This window comes from Podarcis gaigeae (genome assembly GCF_964106915.1).
Source record: "Podarcis gaigeae genome assembly, chromosome: 1".
In the NCBI taxonomy this organism is placed as follows: Eukaryota; Metazoa; Chordata; class Lepidosauria; order Squamata; family Lacertidae; genus Podarcis; species Podarcis gaigeae.
In genome coordinates this window covers 50,506,870-50,527,789 of record NC_139678.1, presented here as the reverse complement: position 1 = coordinate 50,527,789, position 20,920 = coordinate 50,506,870, and the positions used below count along the sequence as shown (strand labels likewise).

General features: G+C 42.0%; 2 protein-coding genes across 7 annotated transcripts in view; one reads left to right on the top strand and one right to left on the bottom strand.

Annotated features, from left to right (window-relative positions):
* LOC310852216 (uncharacterized protein) overlaps positions 1-1,232 on the top strand; it is a 34,416-nt gene extending 33,184 nt beyond the window's left edge. Inside the window, exon 20 of the mRNA XM_083755220.1 lies at positions 958-1,232. Coding sequence (XP_083611346.1) covers positions 958-1,101 — 144 coding nt within the window. The 3' untranslated portion in view covers positions 1,102-1,232. The remainder of the gene's footprint in view (positions 1-957) is intronic.
* Positions 1,233-2,224: 992 nt separating this feature from the next.
* CKAP5 (cytoskeleton associated protein 5) overlaps positions 2,225-20,920 on the bottom strand; it is a 42,916-nt gene continuing 24,220 nt past the window's right edge. For 2 of the 6 annotated variants that reach the window (XM_083748670.1, XM_083748672.1), the window contains 16 exons: positions 20,375-20,524; positions 19,786-19,989; positions 19,191-19,326; positions 17,869-18,062; positions 16,380-16,552; positions 14,661-14,834; positions 13,136-13,256; positions 12,208-12,387; positions 11,441-11,628; positions 10,880-10,955; positions 9,793-9,981; positions 9,566-9,703; positions 8,397-8,480; positions 6,954-7,110; positions 5,888-6,042; positions 2,225-4,560 (listed from right to left, as the gene is read on the bottom strand). In XM_083748670.1, coding sequence (XP_083604796.1) covers positions 4,312-4,560; positions 5,888-6,042; positions 6,954-7,110; positions 8,397-8,480; positions 9,566-9,703; positions 9,793-9,981; positions 10,880-10,955; positions 11,441-11,628; positions 12,208-12,387; positions 13,136-13,256; positions 14,661-14,834; positions 16,380-16,552; positions 17,869-18,062; positions 19,191-19,326; positions 19,786-19,989; positions 20,375-20,524 — 2,568 coding nt within the window. In that variant the 3' untranslated portion in view covers positions 2,225-4,311. The remainder of the gene's footprint in view (positions 4,561-5,887; positions 6,043-6,953; positions 7,111-8,396; positions 8,481-9,565; positions 9,704-9,792; positions 9,982-10,879; positions 10,956-11,440; positions 11,629-12,207; positions 12,388-13,135; positions 13,257-14,660; positions 14,835-16,379; positions 16,553-17,868; positions 18,063-19,190; positions 19,327-19,785; positions 19,990-20,374; positions 20,525-20,920) is intronic. The other 4 variants (XM_083748671.1, XM_083748673.1, XM_083748674.1 and 1 more) reach the window with 2 other exon arrangements.

Below are 20,920 nucleotides of genomic sequence, written 5' to 3'. Positions count from 1 at the left end.
AGTGGCAGCAAAAGGGTGACATATGTCATGACTTCTTTGGTGGCCCCCGAGCTTAAAATACTGGATCAATGATAGAGGAACAGTGCTCACATTTCAGCAAGGATGCAGGGAGCCTAGTAAACAAAGCAATCACTTCAGCCTCTGGCAAGAGAAACCTCTTCGTCATTTGGCAGTCTGCTGGGCAGGATGGAGACTGGTTGGCCCTACCCCCTATGGGCTTCAGTCCCTCCCACTGTCAGCAGGTCACTTGTTACAGCCCTGAGTGAATGCTACCCTCCATGGAGGTGGGGGGGAGCTTTCCACCTGACACAGAAAGAAGCTTGTGGATCCGATTTATATTGGTAAGTCAATCCTCACATGCATTGTTGGGCAACAAGCCCCCCATCCCACATCTTTACGATTAAGGGTGAGATTTCCTTTTAGAAAAGAGATAACTCATAAAGCTCCACTGTAAGAAATACCTGGATCTGGACCTTCTATGGGCTCTGAAAGTTTTGAAATACAGTGGTGCTTCGCTAGACGAAAAGAATTCGTTCCGCGATTCTCTTCGTCTAGCGGTTTTTTCGTCTTGCGAAGCAAGCCCATTGACAGCTTAGCGGATTAGCGCTACCGCGGTCTAGCGGCTTCTAGCGATCAGCTGTTAAGCGGCTTATCAGCGGAACAGCTGATAAGCGGCTTAGCGGCTTAAGAAAAGGGCGAAAAAAAGCGGAAAAAAACCGCCGGGGGACGCAATATTTTTTCGTCTTGCGAAGCAACCCCATAGGGAAATTCGTTTTGCGAAGCGCCTCCAAAACGGAAAACCCTTTCGTCTAGCGGGTTTTCCGTCTTGCAAGGCGTTCGTCTTGCGGGCCACCACTGTAGAGAGTCCTGCTGCTGCTTGCCCTCTTTATGTGACCTATATGCTTTCTCCCAGTATGCTGACTCTTCCTTGGTGCTCTTGCACTCTCCTCTCTCCAGAACCCAACAGATAATCGGTGGTATCAGACGGGTATCGTCTCATGGGGAGAAGGCTGTGATCGTGATGGCAAATATGGATTCTATACCCACGTGTTCCGCCTGAAGAAATGGTTGCAAAAGGTTACTGAGAAACATGGGCATTAAAGAACTTAAGCTTAGCACCTGCACAATGATTTAGAGATGTATGTATACTGGTCAAACATGACAGGTAACTAAAAGCCTAAGGAAGGAAACGTATTTTGGCACAAACCTCAATAAAGGTTCTGGACCAAGTACTCAATCTCCTTTGTCATCAATTGCAAAAAAGTGAACTTAGCAGTACAGGTACCACTTGAAAAGTTAGCAAAGCAAAACTGTGACTAAGGTGAATGTACTGTATCTGGTTGAATGAGCAAGTTAAATAGCTATGCAGGATAACCCTATGCAGGATCTTTTAGAATCAAGCCTCAAAATATACAATGGGAAATCTTAAAGTGTGGCTTGGGTTACCTTAGCATAAGAAGTTATGGGGCCTTATTTATCTTAGAGTAACAAAGGTAGGAGTACACCTAGCCTGTGTTTTTGCCTTCAAAAAGGAGAGAGTAAAAGAAGTTGCCTATAGTTCATCCGTTTCAGGGCTCTGGGCAGAAAGCAGATATACGTTTTCTTCCTGCAATTTCAATACAAAAAATATAATTCAAAGTTCAGAGTGAAACTACAAGCACCACCCTATGATATTTATGGGAGTAAACCAAAGGGCAGCTTGTGTGTTCTTTGGTGTGGTTGCTGTGGGATGTAGTTTTATTCAATCCCATTAAACAAAAAACAGTAGTGTCTGCAAGCAAAGAAATATACCCCACCATTGCCACAGCTGTTAAATTGAGCCTTTTCTACAGCAGGAACCATTTCTAAGTGAGGCATCATAAAAAGATACAATGAAGAAAACTAGTCAAATTCCATGAATATTGACAAAGGTTGCATACATACTATATCTTTAATTTCCCACCTCAAAGAATTTTGGGCCCTATTTGTTATGGGTTGCTGAGAATTGTAAATCTGGGAGTGATAAACTACACTGCCCAGAATTCTTTGAAGAAAAGAATGTGCTTCGATTGTGCTATAAGGATATGGTGCATACGCTATTAAGATAGTTTATATTCATAAAAAACCTGTTGTTTATACTGATGCTGATCAGACATTGTCCTTTCAGATACAGGTAGGCAAAGGAGCTAGTTCTCCTTGAGTACCTATCATAGGTAGATCACCAAGACTGAGGGAGTACAGAGAATTTTAGTAGTAAAATGTAACATTTATTCAAACATACTGTAGAAACATTTCCATTGGCTCTAGGTTAAGCTAAACGTGGCTTAAATAGGGCATTTCTGAAACCAGCACTGAAAGGGGAGAATGTATCAAAACTAAAGCCACACCTAGTGGTGGGGAGAGCATCTTTTTAGAGAAAACAAAGTTTGAAAGAGACTTCATTGCATTTCCAAATCTCACTAATGACACACATACACCCCCCCCTGCAAATTGTATTTCTAATGACCATTACCTCTCCGTTCCTTGCACTTATTATACCAGTGTGAGCTCCAACATAAGAGTAAGGAACAGGGCATCAGCTACAAGAGGAGGCTATCACTAGATGTGCACAAGCAGCAACTCAGAGCCCCACAAACTGTATGCATTTTGCACCACTGCAAGGCACACCAAAGTACTATAGAATGATGTGGCTGACAGGTGCTCATTCAATCTTTCATAGCCCTAGCTAAGGCAGCTGATTCAATATGAAGTGGCATCCACTGAAAAAAACTGCAAGTTAAAAATGGGAAGTGTGCAGAGTCCTCCCAGAAGGCAAATAATGCACTCTGGGATGCGCCCTCTTATGGGCATCGCTTCCAAATCAGCATACACATCATAATGTGTACACAATGACCAACAAAGTTTATAAAGACAACCAATTTGATTTGATGCAACACTAAACTATGGTGAATAGTAAATGCTATTTAATCAACGTCTAACAAGCACAAAGAAATGCAAATGAAATTAAATCTCTGTCAGCCACAGGAAAGAGCTGGTATTTCTGGGAGTGTGTTAAAGCCAGTGCAATGCCACTTATGTCAAAATATCCAAGGCAGGGGCAGAGGAGGGAAGATTAACCTAGAAATTACTCCAACAACTGTGTGCTATAGCAGTTCTGAGTCTCAGATTGTAAGAGGCACACAAATGCATAACCCATACATAAAAGCAGCAAGTCCTCCAGAACAATTCCCCACAACCACATCCACATGACCTTCAACTGCCACAGTATAATTCACCTTCTGAGAACACATGTATTTTGGAAACAGTGTCCCCAAGACTATGTTCTCAACCACTAGCAGCAATCACTGATCATACATTTACTACAAAACTTTCAGGCTGACAGCAGAGCTAAAAATATATCTAAGAGCAAATTAGCACATTGAAATATTCTGGGCTCCAGCATGTAAAGCAACTGACATATGAGGAAAGGCCAACATGTCTTCAGTGTAGGATACTGATCATCCACCATGTTAAAAAAATCAGTTCTCAAAATGGATGAAACTAAATCCTTAAAAGGAACCTGAGCATTCTAGCACTTGTAAACTAACTAGATTAAAATACAGAGAAGGGCTTGGAAAGTGGTTTTTTAGGGGGTGAAATGTTCTGCCTCTGCCCCACGCTATTCTGGAAGCCATGGCAAGACTAACAGTGCTCTCAATAGAAATCAAAGATTTCTTCAACCTGAAGCATGCTTGCAATGTTAGCGTCTCAGCTTCTCCATGAAAGTTAATCTGCTGTGAAGGTTTAGACAGCAGCTCACGAACAACTAGAAATGCTGTCACTTGTAACTAAGAACATGGATGGACATTTCTCACCAACAGCCACTGCTGCTCCCAGAGAGAGTTAATGCAAACTTTATTTACAAAAAGACACTTAGTTAATTCATGCCATGCGTCCGTACAGAAACTGTTCAAGGATTATATGGAGAAGAAGTTGTTAAAAATAAAAGGAAAACCACTGAAGAGCTTCTAAGAGTTAAGAGCTAAGAAAGAGAAGACAACTTTACAAATAAAGTTATGAGAAACTGGATTGAAGAGAATGGTTGTTTACAGCTCTGTACACTAAAACTAATACAGACAGTCTTCTACGGTCAATAAATGCTCACAGAGAAGCAAAGTATGTACAAAGACTTGTGCCACAATGACTTGGATCCTCCTCCAAGATCTGCTGTATTATACACATAAACCAGTTTGTATACAGAAGGCCTACATGAGGCCACTTAACTATGAAGACTTCTAGTTTAGTAAACTAAAGATGGACAGCTCTTCAACAGCCACGCTGTCTGATGCAATTTCACTTGCGGCTGCTTTTTATTCTCTCCAGTCTTTTTTTCAAGTCATCAATATTGGATGCTGCAGAGGAGGAAGTGGTGGTTCCAATGCCAGAAGAGTGGGTCTGATTGGAGTCCAGATCGATGTGCTGGTATTGTTCCCGTGACTCACGGAGCTGTGAAAGCTTACTGTGGAGCATATCTGTGGAGGATGCAACTGTAGGGACTGATGGCTTGGACAGCTGGGAGGTCAGGGGTGCTCTGTCTTCCTGCTGTGGACAGAAACAATGCTCAAAACACTTGTTCTAAAGCAAAAATTATCAATACCAGAGCATTTTCTGTTCTGCTTGCTATTTGGAAATCATTCAAAAAAAAAAAGTGGTGTGCCGATCCTTTTACGAGTTTAGAATAATGAGTGGGTTCATACACCTGTGCTTATAGTGCAATCCTGATTATGAGATTGCTAAAGTGAACGATCCAGCATCTTGGCTTGCTCCTCCACCAATTGCGTTTTCACCACCTACAGCACCTGTCAGCTGGAAAGGAATGTGCTCAAGCGCGCTTGATGCATAATAAATTAACACATGGCATTTGTTTGAGTCCACATCAGACACAAAGCTGAAGCTTTGATGCTATTCCATTCTGAGAAGAGGCAGTCTTTGTAGAAACAATCATCTAACAATACCTTTGTGACTGAACCAAAAACAACTTAACAATTCAAAGGCAGTGTGAGAAATCAGGTCACAACTTGTTAGCTTCCATTTTCCCCACTCTCATTAGAAAGTGCTCAACTGGAGCTTCTAGATAGTTCACACATCTAAGGAACCACTGAACACTGTTCCAAAGTTTATCTAGATGTGGTTCTGGGTCAGTTTCTCCAGTGATTTATCAGGCATTAATGTTCTAGCATCTCTGCCCCATATGAACAGTATGTTTCTTTACAATTTTATTAGCTGTCACAGCTCAATATGCACTGACTAATTCTGTAACCTTTACACATCATCATCATCATCATTATTATTATTTTGCAAATCAAATATTTTATTGCCACAAAACCATTCTTTTCAAGTGCAGTCTATACACAGGCTTGCCCATCTATGCTGATATGATAGTACGCCAAGCCTACACACACTCATAGAACAATAAGCCGTAGTGCAAAAACCTGACGTTTAGAGCTTTGGAGGCAAAAATACATTAGGCCTTCTCCTATCAGACAGTTTATGCACTACATACAAAGAAAAATGTGTATCATTGGTTGAGAGATCAATGAACCTCTGAATCGATCACCCAAGAGGCTCAATGGTTTCATGACAGGCAAGATCAGCAAGCCCCTCCTATGTTACAGGGAAAACAGCAGCTCAAGTGATATCACTCGTGCTTTGTCTTTCCTCAGTTCTGTGCAGCGCCTGAAGTAGCTTCCTGTCCCACCTGGCTGCCCCAAGGAGTCTAGCGAAAGCAAGTAGTCTGCAAGCAAAGATGTGTCAAGCCTTCTGCCCCAAGAGCAAACATGCCATGAGAGACAAGGATTCACCAAGGACTAGAGAAAGAGAGAGGATGCTGAAACACAGACACTGCCGCATACGTAAATCGAGAGAATACCTTTGCATTGTCAAGGCCACATCGTTGCCTGAGGATTTTTAGCCTTTCCAAGTAGACGGAAGGCCCCACCTCTTCCCCATTGGCATTTCCTATAGATGAAGGGACTGTATTGGTGGGAGTAGGGATACACGATACCTCCATCTGTGGAGAAACCCCTGGAATATGGAAAAAACAAAAACAAAAAACAAACACAAACACAAAAAATGAGTCCAAGCAGACACCAACTGAGGATTGTGATGTTTCTCAGGGTCCATGTGGTGTAGGAGCTGCTGCACTTTCTGTGCTCCGGGGATAACCTCAGAAGCCTTGGACCATGAGTCCACCGCATGGCTCCTCCTCCTGCCAGCACTGCCTTTCCTGAAACAGGAGCAACACTGGCTATGGGAAAGAACCAAGATGTGGGTTCTTCCTATGTAGCAGTCTGAGGTTTCTGATGATTTTTAAGAGGTGAAGGAAAATGAGCCAAGCTGCAGTGGCCCCAGTGTAGTTCGGATGCCAGGATGTGTCCTTATTGGTTCAGAGGTCTTTTAATATGCCTACTTCTGCAGTGGGAGTGACATTGTTGATTCACAGCAGCTGTGACTTTGCAGACTACTTGCTTTTACTAATGTTTTCGTGGATAGGAAGGCTCGGAACAAGCCTTTACGTATGTTACAAAGCAATTAGGAAAGGCAATGCGCAAGTGACCCATGACTCGTGCCGCTGCTTTCCCCTCTTGCATTGTAACATGGGATGGTGGGACTTGCTGATCTGAAGCTTGTGGATCAGGAGATACAATTTTCTTTGCTTCTACGTAGCCCAGGAACCAGCTCTTAGGGGGGAAAGTCAAATGCAATTACCTCCTGAGGCCAACAGAAATATGCTTGGTGAGAGACTATTGTGCAATTGCCCTATCATGTTTTAATTTCATGCCTATATTTCATACCACCAGTTACAAAAGAACAGGTGAATTATTTCTGAAGCCCCCTACAGTCAATTACTAACTCGGAGAAAGCCTGACAGCTGCATTAGGATGGCAGCCACTGGCTCCCTCTAGTCCATGCTGTCACAGTGCTCTGGGAGTTACCTGTAGAAGGAATGCGCCCTTTGCCCTCCCTTTCCATTTCAATCAGTCGGAGACCTCGTTCCACATAGCTCTGGAAGAACTGTGAGGAGTTTTTTAGGAAGGGCTCAATGTCTGCATCAGAATACTTCTTTTTATATTCATAAAGCTCTGCCAGACCCTGCAAAAAGAAGAGCTTCAGTCATTCAAAAGTTACATGTTTACAAAATCATCACCAGCTTTAGGGTTAAAGGTGAGTGTGCTGCAAAACTGGTAAACACAACCGAATTTGAAGGTGTCCACTACAAAAGGCCCACGGCCAAACTGCTTTTAATTTGGCAGGATTTATTTGCTTTGGAGGGGCTTATATGCCAGCATATTTTATCCATGTCTGTCAAATGGTGTGTGTGTGTGTGTGTGTGTGTGTGTGTGTGTGTGTATTACTTCCCATTAATTAACTGGGACGAGGAAATGTGAAATGGTTTTGGACTGACTCAGCACCTCAGACTGAGGCAGGCTGTTTCCCAAAGTGCCATATCAGGGTCTGAACCTAAACTTGTGGTTGGTATGCACTCCTAACATCTACCACCATCCAGAGCACTGTCAACAATACAGTGGTACCTCGGGTTACAAACAGTTCGGGTTACAAACACTTCAGGTTACAGACTCCGCTAACCCGGAAATAGTACCTCGGGTTAAGAACTTTACCTCAGGATGAGAACAGAAATCGCGCGGCGGCAGCGGAAGGTCCCATTAGCTAAAGTGGTACCTCAGGTTAAGAACAGTTTCAGGTTAAGAATTGACCTCCAGAACGAATTAAGTTTTTAATCAGAGATACCACTGTAATTAGAATTAGTCCACAGAATGACATTCACACAATGCAAATTTGCTTTTCAACAAGAGCATTTTGACTCCTTTAACCCATCCAGATGAGGAAACCATCATATCTACCTTTCCCTTAGCCAGGTGAATCAGCCAGCATACATCACACTGGCATGCAAGGCACAATGTAACCCTGTGGCACTATGCATCATAGCACTTTCCAACAGCTGCCACCTTAGCACCCCTCTCATTAAAATGTCCCAGCCTCTGTGCATAGTAGCACTGGAGTGCTACAGAAAGTGCTCTGGCCATGAGAGAACAGTGATTTAGATCATCCAGGTGATCAAAGTGCTTTTTAAAAAATATCCCAATCTGGAAAGACTCCCACTCCAACAGGCAAAGGAGGACTGGTACTTACCGTGAAGATTACCTCCTGCTGGGGTGCAGAGTGCATCTAGGATCCACTCTTCTTTGCTAATCAACCAATAGCTGGTTTTCATTAAGACTCATGAATCAAATTCAAGCCGATTCACTATATTCTTTATTTCACAATGGACAACACTCCCAAATGAGCCCTTTGGGAATTCATTATAAGTACCAATGTTCCTAATTTTTCACCTCCCACCATGGTAATAAAGCCCTCACCTCTTTAGTGTTTTCTTTAGACCCAATTTTCTTAAATATCTCTGCTAAAATATCATTCACTTTGGCCTTTGGTGTCTTTTCATCCTATAAAAAGAAATTGAGACATATTACCAAAATAGAGGGGTGACAGTTTAGATAGTTGAAGCATTTCTATAAATATAATAAAGGGCAGATAAGTTGTCGTGATTGAACTAGTAGGTGTTGGTTGCTATTGCTATTAGAGTAAAAGTGGTCAGCTGCAGATTCCATACATTTTGCACAATTAGGAATCTCCAACACCAACAAGTAGTAAGTCTATGCAATGACATGGTGCTCAATAGCCATGAACTATACCATGTCTTGCTGTATAAGTCAAGACCTGGTCAACCATGAATGCACTAGGTGACCTGGAGGCACAGGATTACAGGACTGGGAAGAACTTGCATCAACCAACCATGCAATGATACAGGTTTATGGTCAGTTGTAGGTTTGTGTGAGAATCCAAGCAGGATTAAAGATGTACTGTGGCGAAGAAACAGATGTGCCCTCTTCCACCTCTTGGCTATCCTGCTCTGAAGCTCTACAACCTATGATACATACATACATACATACAGGGTGGTGAGAATGTTTCCACATTCTGTTTCAGATGAACCTCTGGACAGAACATAGACATTTTTAACCTGGTGGTGGTGGTGGTGGTGGGGGTCCTAGCATCCAGCTGTTCAAGGAACCAGCTGAGATAATAAGAGGCCAATGGGCATTAGCATTAGCACACACCAGTAAGAATAAGATGTTAACCTTGTAATTAAAGAGGCACAAGATGCAACAATGTTAAATTAAAAATGTACATTTTAACATTAGTACTTGCTAGCAGTTGTGCTGCACCAAGTTTGTATGGGTTTGAATTTCAATGTTACTGTCTAGAGGAGACAAAGTTTATGCCAAGAAGCAAGTCACTCCCTCTTCACACAGCTTTCTCTTCTGTTGGCTACACATGAAAGGGGAAGAGGAAGGCAAGACAGGCAGATCATGCTGCATTCTCCTTCCTTTAAAAATGAACAGAGATACTTGAAGAGCTTAATCAGTCTTCTGAATGGTCCGAGGTAAAAGCACAACACAATTCAGAAAAGATTCCAGTTGTGTGCCCTGGGTGTCATGTTTAACAATTTTTAAAAATATGAAATACGTACTGTGCGAGAAGCTCCCTTTTCTGTGCCTTTGTCAGACTTGCTTCCAGTTTGGTCCAAGGAGTGTTTCATCATTTTGCACAGGTGGGCCTCTAACTCCGACTCATTCTTGTTATCTATCATTGTTAGATGATCCAAAAGCTAGGAAGAAGTGGGATACCTTTTAATTAAGAAACCTTTTGTTATTCCAGAGATCATAAGCACCTTGGGGTGAAGCAGTTTGCTCTCACCTTGGGTCCCTTCAGCTTGCACAAGGTGTGAATCAAAGTCTTCAACGTCCGTATTGGGAATTCACTCTTGCACTGCTTTAGTTTTTCTTTTGGAAAGACCTTCATAAAGATGTGGATGTCCAACATGATTCGGTCCAGATTGATAGTGTTGATAGTTTCAGGGAGAAGTCTTACCATTCTCCATAAACACTGTGGGGGAGGGGGGAAAGGTAGATGGTTTCTTTGATAAACATTAAGACAAAGCAAGTCCTCACAGTAATCTAAGAATGTCATCTCTGAACTTGGTTCTTTGAGCTTAAAATGATATAATGAAATGGATTATTCCTTCACAATGGGCTTGGTGCCTGCCCAAACATAAGAATGCCCCAAATCCTGTCTGCAATATCTTTGTAAATGTTGCAACCTCCCACTCAGTCCCCAGCCTTCCCTGCATTGTGTGAGGAAGTTTGCAGGGGGCTTCAACTTGCATTTGCTTGAATAGGAGTAGACTGATCCTGCACTTGTGAGCAGAGGCCCCCTGCCGACTTCCCACACAATGCAGGGAAGGTTGGGGAGTGGGGGGAGGGCACAATGGCCATGAAGATGTCCCCTTTCATGCTTTTGAGCATTCACATGTCTAGGTAAATGCAGGAACCTGACATGTTGTGATGTCTGGGCCTGAGTTTGTTTTCTCCCAAACAAATCACAGGCATTAAGGAAAGAACAAACCCTGGTTAGTACTCTTGTTTGGCTGGAGAGAGACAAGCCACAAACCCAGGGGCCACAACAAGTCAGATTCTGGCTTGTTCCCCAGAAGCATGGCAAGAGCAGAAGCTGTGCAGAAAAGAAGCAAGAAGTTCTCAACAGCACAAACAAGCATGTTCTGCATTCACATCAAATTATAGCTTGTTTTAAACTGAGGTTTAATGTGATTTGCAAATCAGGCAATATTAAGTTGTACATTCATGCTAGAGTCATTTCCACTACAGCCAATAACCACACTTTTTTGTAGAAGGACCATGAATAGGAGTAATGAGAGAGTCTGCTAATACACAATCACTATGCAATAGAAAATTGAAATAAAAAACAGAACAAGAACAATACACACCTTCATTACTAGTTCTGAGAACTTTGGAGAGCTTGCTGTTGTTAATAGACAGTCCTGGAGAAGAACAAGCAGGGCACTAGGATGAAAAAAATGAAGCATTAACTATACAAATTCCACAAGTATCTCCAGAAACATAAAACATAAAACCATGAAAGGGAGTGGGGAGAGAATCCAATATAAATACAACAAAACTTGCTGGAGCATCAAAATTAAAATAGATTTAAGGAGAGATCCAGACTGCTCAAGTTATTCAAAATACCGATAAAGGGAATGAGATCATTCAGCATTTTTAGAGATAAGACTGGATCAGATCTCAGATTTGTACCCGTAGAGCACAGAGATTTGAACAAACCTCAAGGTTAAATGACTGCCCGGGTTTAGTGTAACTTGATCACCAACTGCAGAAAGATCTGACAATGTGGTAATAAACTATAACAAGGAAGACCAATAATATCTCATCAAGCAGGTGTTCAAATTGTAGCACATGCTAAGTCTTGTGGTAAGAGGCTGCAGTGATGAGGGATTTGTTAAGATATCCGCCCTTAGCAAAAATCTATTTACCTCAATATGTTTGTTTGATCAGATTTCTCCAGAACTTTTACCACCAAGAGGTTGACTGATTTGATAACCTGCTGGTCTTCCTCTAGATCGTCAACTCTCGAATCCAGCATTAAGGTAATGAGGCCATGCATCAAGTCCTTCAGCACTCCTGCAGAGGCCTCCCGGGCCAAGCTTTCAATCTGGAACAACTGCCAATGGAATTCAAGTGTTAGATACCAGGATATATTCAGGATAAAACACTACAGTCTAGATTAGCACCCCAAAACTCCATTTCTTGCTGCTACCTGATTTGAGGGAAGTAAATACCTATTTTCATACATCTCACTGAAGCTTTTTATTGCCAAGGATATGATAAAAATACTGATAAAAGTTAATGATAAAATGATAAAAATACTGATAAAAGTTAGGGATTAGCATCAGTATAGGATTTGCTTTTAATCTGTATCTGTAAGAAACCATATATGCTTCAGAACTGCTCTTGTGTCTTTCCGGTTAAATCCAAAGAGGTCCCCAGCTCTATAATAGAATTTTTTTTAATGGCTGCAACTTTTCCTCCTTTTTCACAAAGCAGGATGAAACCTGCGGGTACAGGAGTCCATCCAGAGTGGATCAAGGCTGTAAACTACCTAGATACCAAAATAGTTTGCAGCACAGAAGTGTTACAGTACTTTAAGAGGCAATTGTATAGCGCAACAAAAACTAAAGACACTATTAATTGGTTCTACTGGCTGAAACTTCCACCACGTTTTCCCGATCAAAAGCCTTACCGAAATCATGTTTCCAATGATGCAACTGTACAACTTGACTATCTCATCCTTGTCTAGTTTCTCATCAGCCATGTGCGTATTGTAAATGAGTCGCAGCTGCATGAAGGTAGCTATTAGAAACTGGTCAATGTGGCCTGACATAGCTTCTGCTTTGTCCTCTTGTCGCAAAACCTCATCAATCTGCAGACAAACCCAACATTATAGCAAGTTTTTAATAATGGTATCATTTCCATGAATAGCATGAAAAATGAAGAGTCTTGTGGCCCCTTAAAGGCTAATAATTTAGTATAACAAATATATAAACTGCCATAAAACTCTGGTTTTGCTGCAATAAGCTAACATGACCATCACTCTAGAAATTATTCCATATAGTTTCCTGTCATCTACTGTACCAACAGACATACTGTTTACATCCTAAGAAAACCCACTTTTACAACCCAAGTAAGCCAGACCATAGTTTAATTACCTAAAGCTTAATTAAGAGCCTATCAATGATTCTATAACATTTTCTGGTGTTTCGTTTTCATGCATGAAATCTGCTCCATTGCTGCAACACATAGCAAGGCAAGCAATGAGCCTGCCAAATCTTGCCTGTATCTCATCAACAGGCAACCCAAGGCCCCATCAAGCTTAAACCAGCCTATGTTATGGTAGTGAGATTTTTAGTATATGTGCTGCTGAAGCAAGCAACAGACATCCACCTGGGAGATGGAAAAGGACATTTTGCACTAACACCCTCTTTTCTTTCTTGTCAAGAACAGCGAGTCAGATGGCCCCTGTGCACTTGGCTTTGTCACCAGGGAGGTTCTGGGTGGCACTTGTGTCACCAAGACTCAGCTCCACCAAATGTGCAACTCATCACTCTCGCATGCTACTTGCTGACCCCATCAGTGTTATGTAGCTGCCAACCAGAGGGGCCTTCACTCACCTGTGCTAGAGCTTGGATACTAGTATTGATATCACCACTGGCTACCTGGGAGATGACAAAGTTGATGGTGGAAGCTGTGTTACTGTGCATATCATCAAAGTGTGGAGAGACGGCACGGATCCTGGGTGGAGAAACAGTGTTATAGCTTAAAGGGCAGCAGATTCAGTAAGTCACTTAGGCCCCTGGGTTAAAAGGTAAGAAGTAATTTGTCATCTCCAGGCAGCTCAGATTAAAAGCACCCTATTTTCTTTAAAGTGGATAGAGCAAGTTGATTAATGCCTGAAGTATTACACAAAAGCCACCTTAATGGGGACAACCCTACCCCACTCCGTATGTTGTCCCTGAAGTTATTTTTGGATCTATCTTATAAAGGGCTGTGTAGAGTGGGGGGTTAAGGAAAGGTGTTGGTACTCATATCTTGATAAAGAAAATTTGTGGGTGCCAGCAGAAAAAGGTTGCTGTAGGCAGCAAAAAGAGGGGTGATGGTACACTGTACCAGAAAGTATTGTCACATAACAACAATGGCTATGTATAACTGGCAAAGTAAACCACAAAAACTTTTATGCAGATATAATGTTGACCCTTTCCATCATTATTCTGCTTTCAATTCCAGGCTTTCAAAGAATTTGAACACTTTGGCAAAGGATATGAACAGGAGATAGTACTGTCCATAATAAGCTTTAAGATTCCATACCCCAACCCAACCTCCAACCTTTGCATTAGCCTGTGAGAAAGAAAAAATATGCCCTGTGACCTTAATGGGAACTATGCCATTCTCAGGATGCCCAGTGTAGCAACATGTAAATTCCATAGCTGCCCAGCAATACCATGTTTAATGCACACCATTCTGAACATACCTCTGGTAAGAATTTAGTATGAAATGTGAATGAAGATATTAGCCATTGTACATGTGGCTAATAAAAATATTTGGGGAAGGGAGATGATATTTGAAAGAATAAGCAGCTATATAAAGTGCAGTTTGAAAGCCTTCCTGGTTTGACACATAGTTTCCACATTTTAAAGCTTCTCCCTGAAGCTTCCTTTATATAAGGGAACTTGGCTTCATATAGGAGATAAAGGTAAAGGTAAAGGTACCCCTGCCCGTACGGGCCAGTCTTGACAGACTCTGGGGTTGTGCGCCCATCTCACTTAAGAGGCCAGGGGCCAGCGCTGTCCGGAGACACTTCCGGGTCATGTGGCCAGCGTGACATCGCTGCTCTGGCGAGCCAGAGCCGCACACGGAAACGCCGTTTACCTTCCCGCTGGTAAGCGGTCCCTATTTATCTACTTGCACCTGGGGGTGCTTTCGAACTGCTAGGTTGGCAGGCGCTGGGACCGAGCAGCGGGAGCGCACCCCGCCGCAGGGATTCGAACCGCCGACCTTTCGATCGGCAAGTCCTAGGCGCTGAGGCTTTAACCCACAGTGCCACCTGCGTCCCCTCCATATAGGAGATAGAGATACCTAAACCACCCACCCACCCACACACCAGAGTTGCCCCATTAGCAGCCCTTGATCTGCACTCACTTGGGTTCAGGGATCAAAACTGGTTCAAATATATCATCCAGTTTGTGTTGGACAAGTGCTGGCATTTCACATCGCACTCTGCCATTATCATTTTCTATCTCATCTAGATCCAGTTGAAACTCCCGTGGAACTGCATGCGTCGTCTCCGAGTGGCCACTCATGTTACGGGCTTGGCTACAGAAACCAAGAAAAGCATTTTTTATTATCAAGGTTCCACAAACCTACCCATCACGTCACCCGTGGTGACTGCCCCTCCATCCCACACCCCCAGCGTACACAAACCTTTTCAAGTTCTCCATAAGCAGCATATAACTTGGAGAACAGTGCCTTCTCTCCCTTCCTGATAGGATTTTGCAAGAGGCACAGCCAAATCAATTACCCATCCTATCCCCAAGTTTTTTTGCGGTTCACAGAGGACTCTAGAGAGAAAATAGGTTTCTCTTTCTCTCTGGGCTTTTGCAGGATTTGGGGAAAAGTTCATAGTGATCACAAGTAATGGTTGGCTATTAAGCCAAGCTAACATTTGTGGACCCGATTATTATGGCTGATGCAAAAATCCATGCTAGCATCTATCACTAGTTCATAATCTTTCATATCAACATAGATAAGGAAATCTATTCAGCCCCATCAGCAATTACCATAGGTGCTGGGAAGCCAGAACTTTTTGATAATGTGCCGCTGGCTTCCCCTCAACACCTATAGGCCTTACAGCAGGGGCAGCAGCAAAGACATGCTCTGCTGCACAATGCTAAACTGGATGTGAGAGTAAAACAATCCTGGTAGGTTCATTATTCGGCTCTCTTCCCATATAAGGGAAAGACATTACAGTAAATGCAGCCCAGCAAGCACAAAATGCCCTAGAATGAATTTTGCACTCTCCAAATTCAACTCCCCATTATGCCTATTTTGCTAGAGCCTGCCTACACAAAAGGGCCTTTTAGAATAGAAAAAAGCACATGGCATTAGGAACAAGAAGCGTTCCATTTCCAGAAGTGGTTTTAAGCTTAGATTTACTTCTTAAATTCCTTATATGAGCTTCCCAAATAATAGCTGATGCTGATCAGGCTCCAGGTATCTCAAATCTTCTACCAGTGACTCAAGACTGGAAGGGTTAAAGCAATCTGGTCTTACAATGTATCCCTGCTGACACTAGTCAGATTCCTGAAAATTGCAAAGTTTAGCTCTTGTACAGCTGAGAGGTAAGCCACTATTATCAGTATTATTTTAAAAAAAACAAAAACATACCCAAGAAACAGCAACCTGCCTGACACCACTCAATGATTTTCACAGCAAAGATGGAACTTGAAGCCAGGCTTCCCAAATAGCACACTTAATATGAACTGTTGCATTGAAATCAATGGGACTTATTCTCAAGTATGTTTAGGATTAGGGCATGGGAAAGGTAAGACAAAGCTATAAGAGCCCTGCTACCAAGGATTTAGTGGTCAGTACTTACATCCTATAAGTGCGATACATAATTCTGTCCATGGAGAAGCAGTGAAAAAAGGCACAATACCATTTAGAAAGCATTCAAGACACGACAAAACAAATGAAGTAAGGTTCAAACATTTTGATTTGCAGCATTTTTTTGCAGTTTGCGACACATGCAGACATAGATGATTAAAACAAAAGACAAAAACACAAGGCAACAGCAAGGTATGCTTTTTGCACAGACTGTGGAAATGTCAGGCAAACGTTGCATTTCCCCACTTTACATACTTGAGTTTGGAAGACATGTCTTCAGCCGGTCCTTTCCTCAGCATGTTAGCATTGGCACTGGCACTCTGAGCCCTCTGTGGCTTCTCTTCCACCTGCTTTGCTGAAGTGGCATTTGGCCTCTTAGCAGACCGCTTTATTCGCTCCTCCAACATGCTCATGTCTTTCTCCGAAAGCTGTACAAGAGCAGCAACTTTTCAGTGCCATGACAGGTATGCTCCTTAGTTCAGACTCCAATGCCATTAAGAGTGTTTCAAAACATTTGCTGTTCCTGTGTACTACTAGACTTACAATACAGCTAACCCCACCCCTTAGCCTAGTTCCTGTACTCAGCAATTATGCCTACTGCTGGACTGCCTGTTTAGTTATAAAGTGTACCAAAATTCCTTCAAGCATCAAGTAGGAACAGGCAGAATCTGGCATTTAATTAAATAAAATACCAACACAACACCACCCTCTACAGCACTGTGAAGGAAACATAGTCCAGTTTGGGAAACAGGCTAAAGGAATTTGGAGAAGCAGCAATTTTGGGGGAAAATATGATTCCAATAATACTTGCTTAGTGAAGAATTATACAGTTTGAACCACTGAAAAAGCAACACCTATTTATGAAGAATTTGATGGAATTAGAGAAAATTAGAAGGAAAAGCCAAAGCTTCATTGCCTCCCATATAATCCTGATTAGGAATCAAAAGAGTGGTTATGGACTAAAAGGAACCAAAGACTGAAGGCGGTCATTTCCCCTGGGAACTTCCTCCTCTAGTTTCCTGTAGGGAAGTGCACCCCAGCCCTTCTATCAAATGGCACCTCAAAGGACAACCATGTGAAGCTACTTTCCAATAAGATCTGAGAGCAACTTTATCTTCTCCTATATGCACAACTATGTAATAAAACAAAGGGGCTATTGCTTCCCCAAATTCCTTGTCAATTTTGGAAACCAACCTATTCTCTTTGTGTTGCAGTTACCTATGGTGCATTCCGGGTGCTCCTATTACTCCCAGTGCACCTCTCAATGCAGACAAGAATCATGGAATATATTATGTGCTTCCGCTTTGTGTCTCAAGCTGTCTCACTGTATCAGTATGCCACGGCCAGTTTGTGAGATGAGGATGAGTGGCTTGTAGGTGCCTTCTCCTCTGACTGATGCAATTACCTTCAGCTCCTCCCTGTTCTAATAGTCCTAAAGTATTTTGAATTACAAGGCTCAAAGCAAACAGAGAAGCCAAACTGCTTTTGTATGTTGCTGTTTATAAATACACATTCCTTACAAGGAAGACAGCACCTACTCCTGCTTCACAATTCATAACTGTTCTAGAGTTCAGAATTCATCATTTAAAAAAAAGTATATTTGTTCTTGACACTCAAACAGAGCTTTCAACATTAATCGCAACTGACCTGAGGAACTTGACTATCCATTCATGACATTACCTGAGTGACACACTACTAAACATTCAATATTTTAAATATTGCCTGTCCATTTTTGTTTACTCACATTTCCAATCTGCTTGAACACTTGGTCTCCATGAACATTGTAAACTGTTACAATGGTGTTGAGTGCAGCATTTCTGACAGTGTTGTCCCTGTCACCAATATGAATGGCAATTTCCTTTAAGACTTTGCCTGGAGTTGGCTGGCACACATTCATGCCGTATGATTCAACAAGACATCCCAGCTCTTCCAAGCATTCTACAGAGAAACCAAACAGAAATGGACATCTATGAAAACAAAAGGCTACACCCATTTGGTTTACAAAATACTTGTTGATGCTTTTGTATATTCTAAATCTGATTTATTATGAATAAAAATAGGATCTTTTATAGTATTTTTATGAACCCCATGTGTTTGCAAGGGAAAGGTAGAGTAGTATCCAACTAAGTTACAAAATCAATTAAATTAATAGACCTATGTTGGTTAGCAAATGTACATTACTTTCAATTGCTCTACTGTGTATATGAAGAAAAATGGATGCAATCCTTTGTCTTCAAAAATGCTGAGTAACCCAGAATTAAGTCTTTGCTAGTTCACATTCTTCATTCATTTGATTAAAAGTTTTCAAGAAAGCACTGCTTGAAAAACTTAATCCAAAACTCCAGCATAAAGCCTCTGAATTACAACTCATCAAGAACCTCAGTTTCCTTTGGCTGAATAGAAATAATGATTTTTGTAAAAATTGCATAATGGGTGAAAATTAGCTTACGAATGCCAGGATATCCTGGCATCAGGACGCACCTTCCTGAAATCATGGAGAGCTGTCGCCAGTCAGTGTCGACCAGGGTAGCCAATGTGGTCCCTTTTAGATATTATTGGTTTACAGTTCTCATCAGCTCCAGCCAGCATTGGCAATGGTCAGGTATGATGGGAGCTTTAGTACAGCAACATCTGCAGGGCAATGCATTAGCCATCCCTCAAGGTAGACAATAATGAGTTAGGTGGGCCAATGGCACAAGGCAGCTTCCTATGTTGAAATGCATTCAAGTCCACAAAATCTTATGCCGTAATTATTGTAGTATAAGGGACCACAAGGCTTTGTTTCTGTAAACTTAATATCCTAATCTGCAGTGCATTTTAGTGACCAACAGCTTCTGCTAAAGCAAGAGCTTTCCAAACTGTGTCACAACACATTGAGTGTGTCAGCTGCAGTGTGTAGGTGTGTTGCACGAATGCATCCTCGCACTCCTCCCAGGGCTGGAAAAGGGTTAGTTTAACCTCTGGTTTGATAGTAAAAGTGAATTACTGTGTCGTTAAATGATGAATGTCTAAAAAGTGTGTCACCAATATGAAAACTTTGGAAACCTCTGTGCTAAAGCATCTCACCTGCCCGCTGTTTTGAGTTCTTTGACTTTGTTCCCTCCATGATAAAAGTGAACATCTTGCTGGCTGGGTAGACAAGGCACATCCTGTTTAGAATGGCACGCACATCTCTGCGGATAACATCTTTCGGTTCTCCAACCTAGAAGGTGAGGAGGAAATATTTGCAGATTTACAGAAGCTGGAAGAAGCCATTAGTATGCTTATTCTGGAGGGAGCTGACTCCTAGTCCACCCCAGCCAAGTCTTTCTCTCAAACATTGTGCCTTCCAGTGACTGGGAAAAAAGAATACTGGGAAGTATGAGGATAAGGGATAAATGATGGATATTGTATGATGTATATACGAGTTGTAAAAATCCATTAAAAAGAAGAACACCCTGGGTGTTTGGACCACTGGATACAGCAGGGAGGAAGAAATGTTCATATTCCCCATGAGTGGGAAACGCCATGAAAGGCAGAATTGATGGAAACTGGAATACTCATTCCTACTGGCTAGAATGGTAACTGTTTTCCAGTTCTGGTTCTGCGGGCTCCAGAGAAAGGTGGGCTTAGTGTATTTTGTGAGTGTCGTGACTCAAAAACTATTGCCAGATTTGGATACCTTCAAAACAAGGTAGGGGATGAAGGAGGTAGCCTCATTTTCAGTTAGATGGTACTCTTCTTGGTTCAGCATGGCAAAAAGCAGCTTGAGGTACTCCAGGACCTTCATCAGGACACTTGTGTTGGTGTCAAAGAATCGCAGTGTGAGCCACTTCAGGATTAGATCCAGACAGCTGATCACTCCATCCCTTTCACTGTCCAAGTGCTAGAAGAAAAAGCAAATTGCAGTGTCAAGTTCGGACAAATAGGCAGCACTTAAAATAAAATTAAAGAGTCATCTGACAAGCCAAACAATAACTTGGAAACTTTCCTGGTACCAGACACTGAAAGATGGCTGGCCTACACACGCATAATAGCTACTTGCATCGGCTCCTATAATTAGCTTCACTGTATACACCTGTTGCACAAGGCCTAGATGAGGAAACTGGGAGGCTGATACTAATTGCCCTATTCTTACGAGACTATAATGTAGGGCTCTGCGTTGAACAGGGAGTTTCCAAAGCTTGCATGCTCTGGGAAACCTCCTTTATACTTTTCACCACCAATGTTGCTACTATAAGCATCTACAACCACAAATACAGTCTTCTCACCTCAACCATAACAGCAATAGCTTTGTTGTGGTGCTGAAAATCTGCATGGAACATCTCATCTTGCAACCACTTGGCAACACAGCTGGACATCTGAGTCTTCAGTTGCTCAATATATTCATCACGAGGAGTAGTAAAGTTCCATTTCAAAACCTGCGAGGGGGGAAAACAGTCTCAGCACCCTGCTCAAGAGAAGGTGTGAACAGCTTTAACTCCAGTCCCTGAACCTAAAAAAATCACCTCAAGGTTAGGAAGGGGAGAGGGAGACTGCTTATTTTAAAGAAAATATACTTATAATGATTTATCTGGTTGGTAACGCATCTGGTGTTAGATGGTTTAGGTTAAAAAATATGTAAATAGTACCTGTCTTCTAATTATATAGATATCAAAAGGAATTCATGTTGGGAGATGGAAAATATTTTCCTTCACAAATGTATCTGTTGACTTAAATATGGATACAATAAATTTTGTTTCAATTCCTAGTACAGTATTATTTTATCCTCACAATAACCTTTGAAGTGGATTAGACTGAACCTACACCAATTGCAT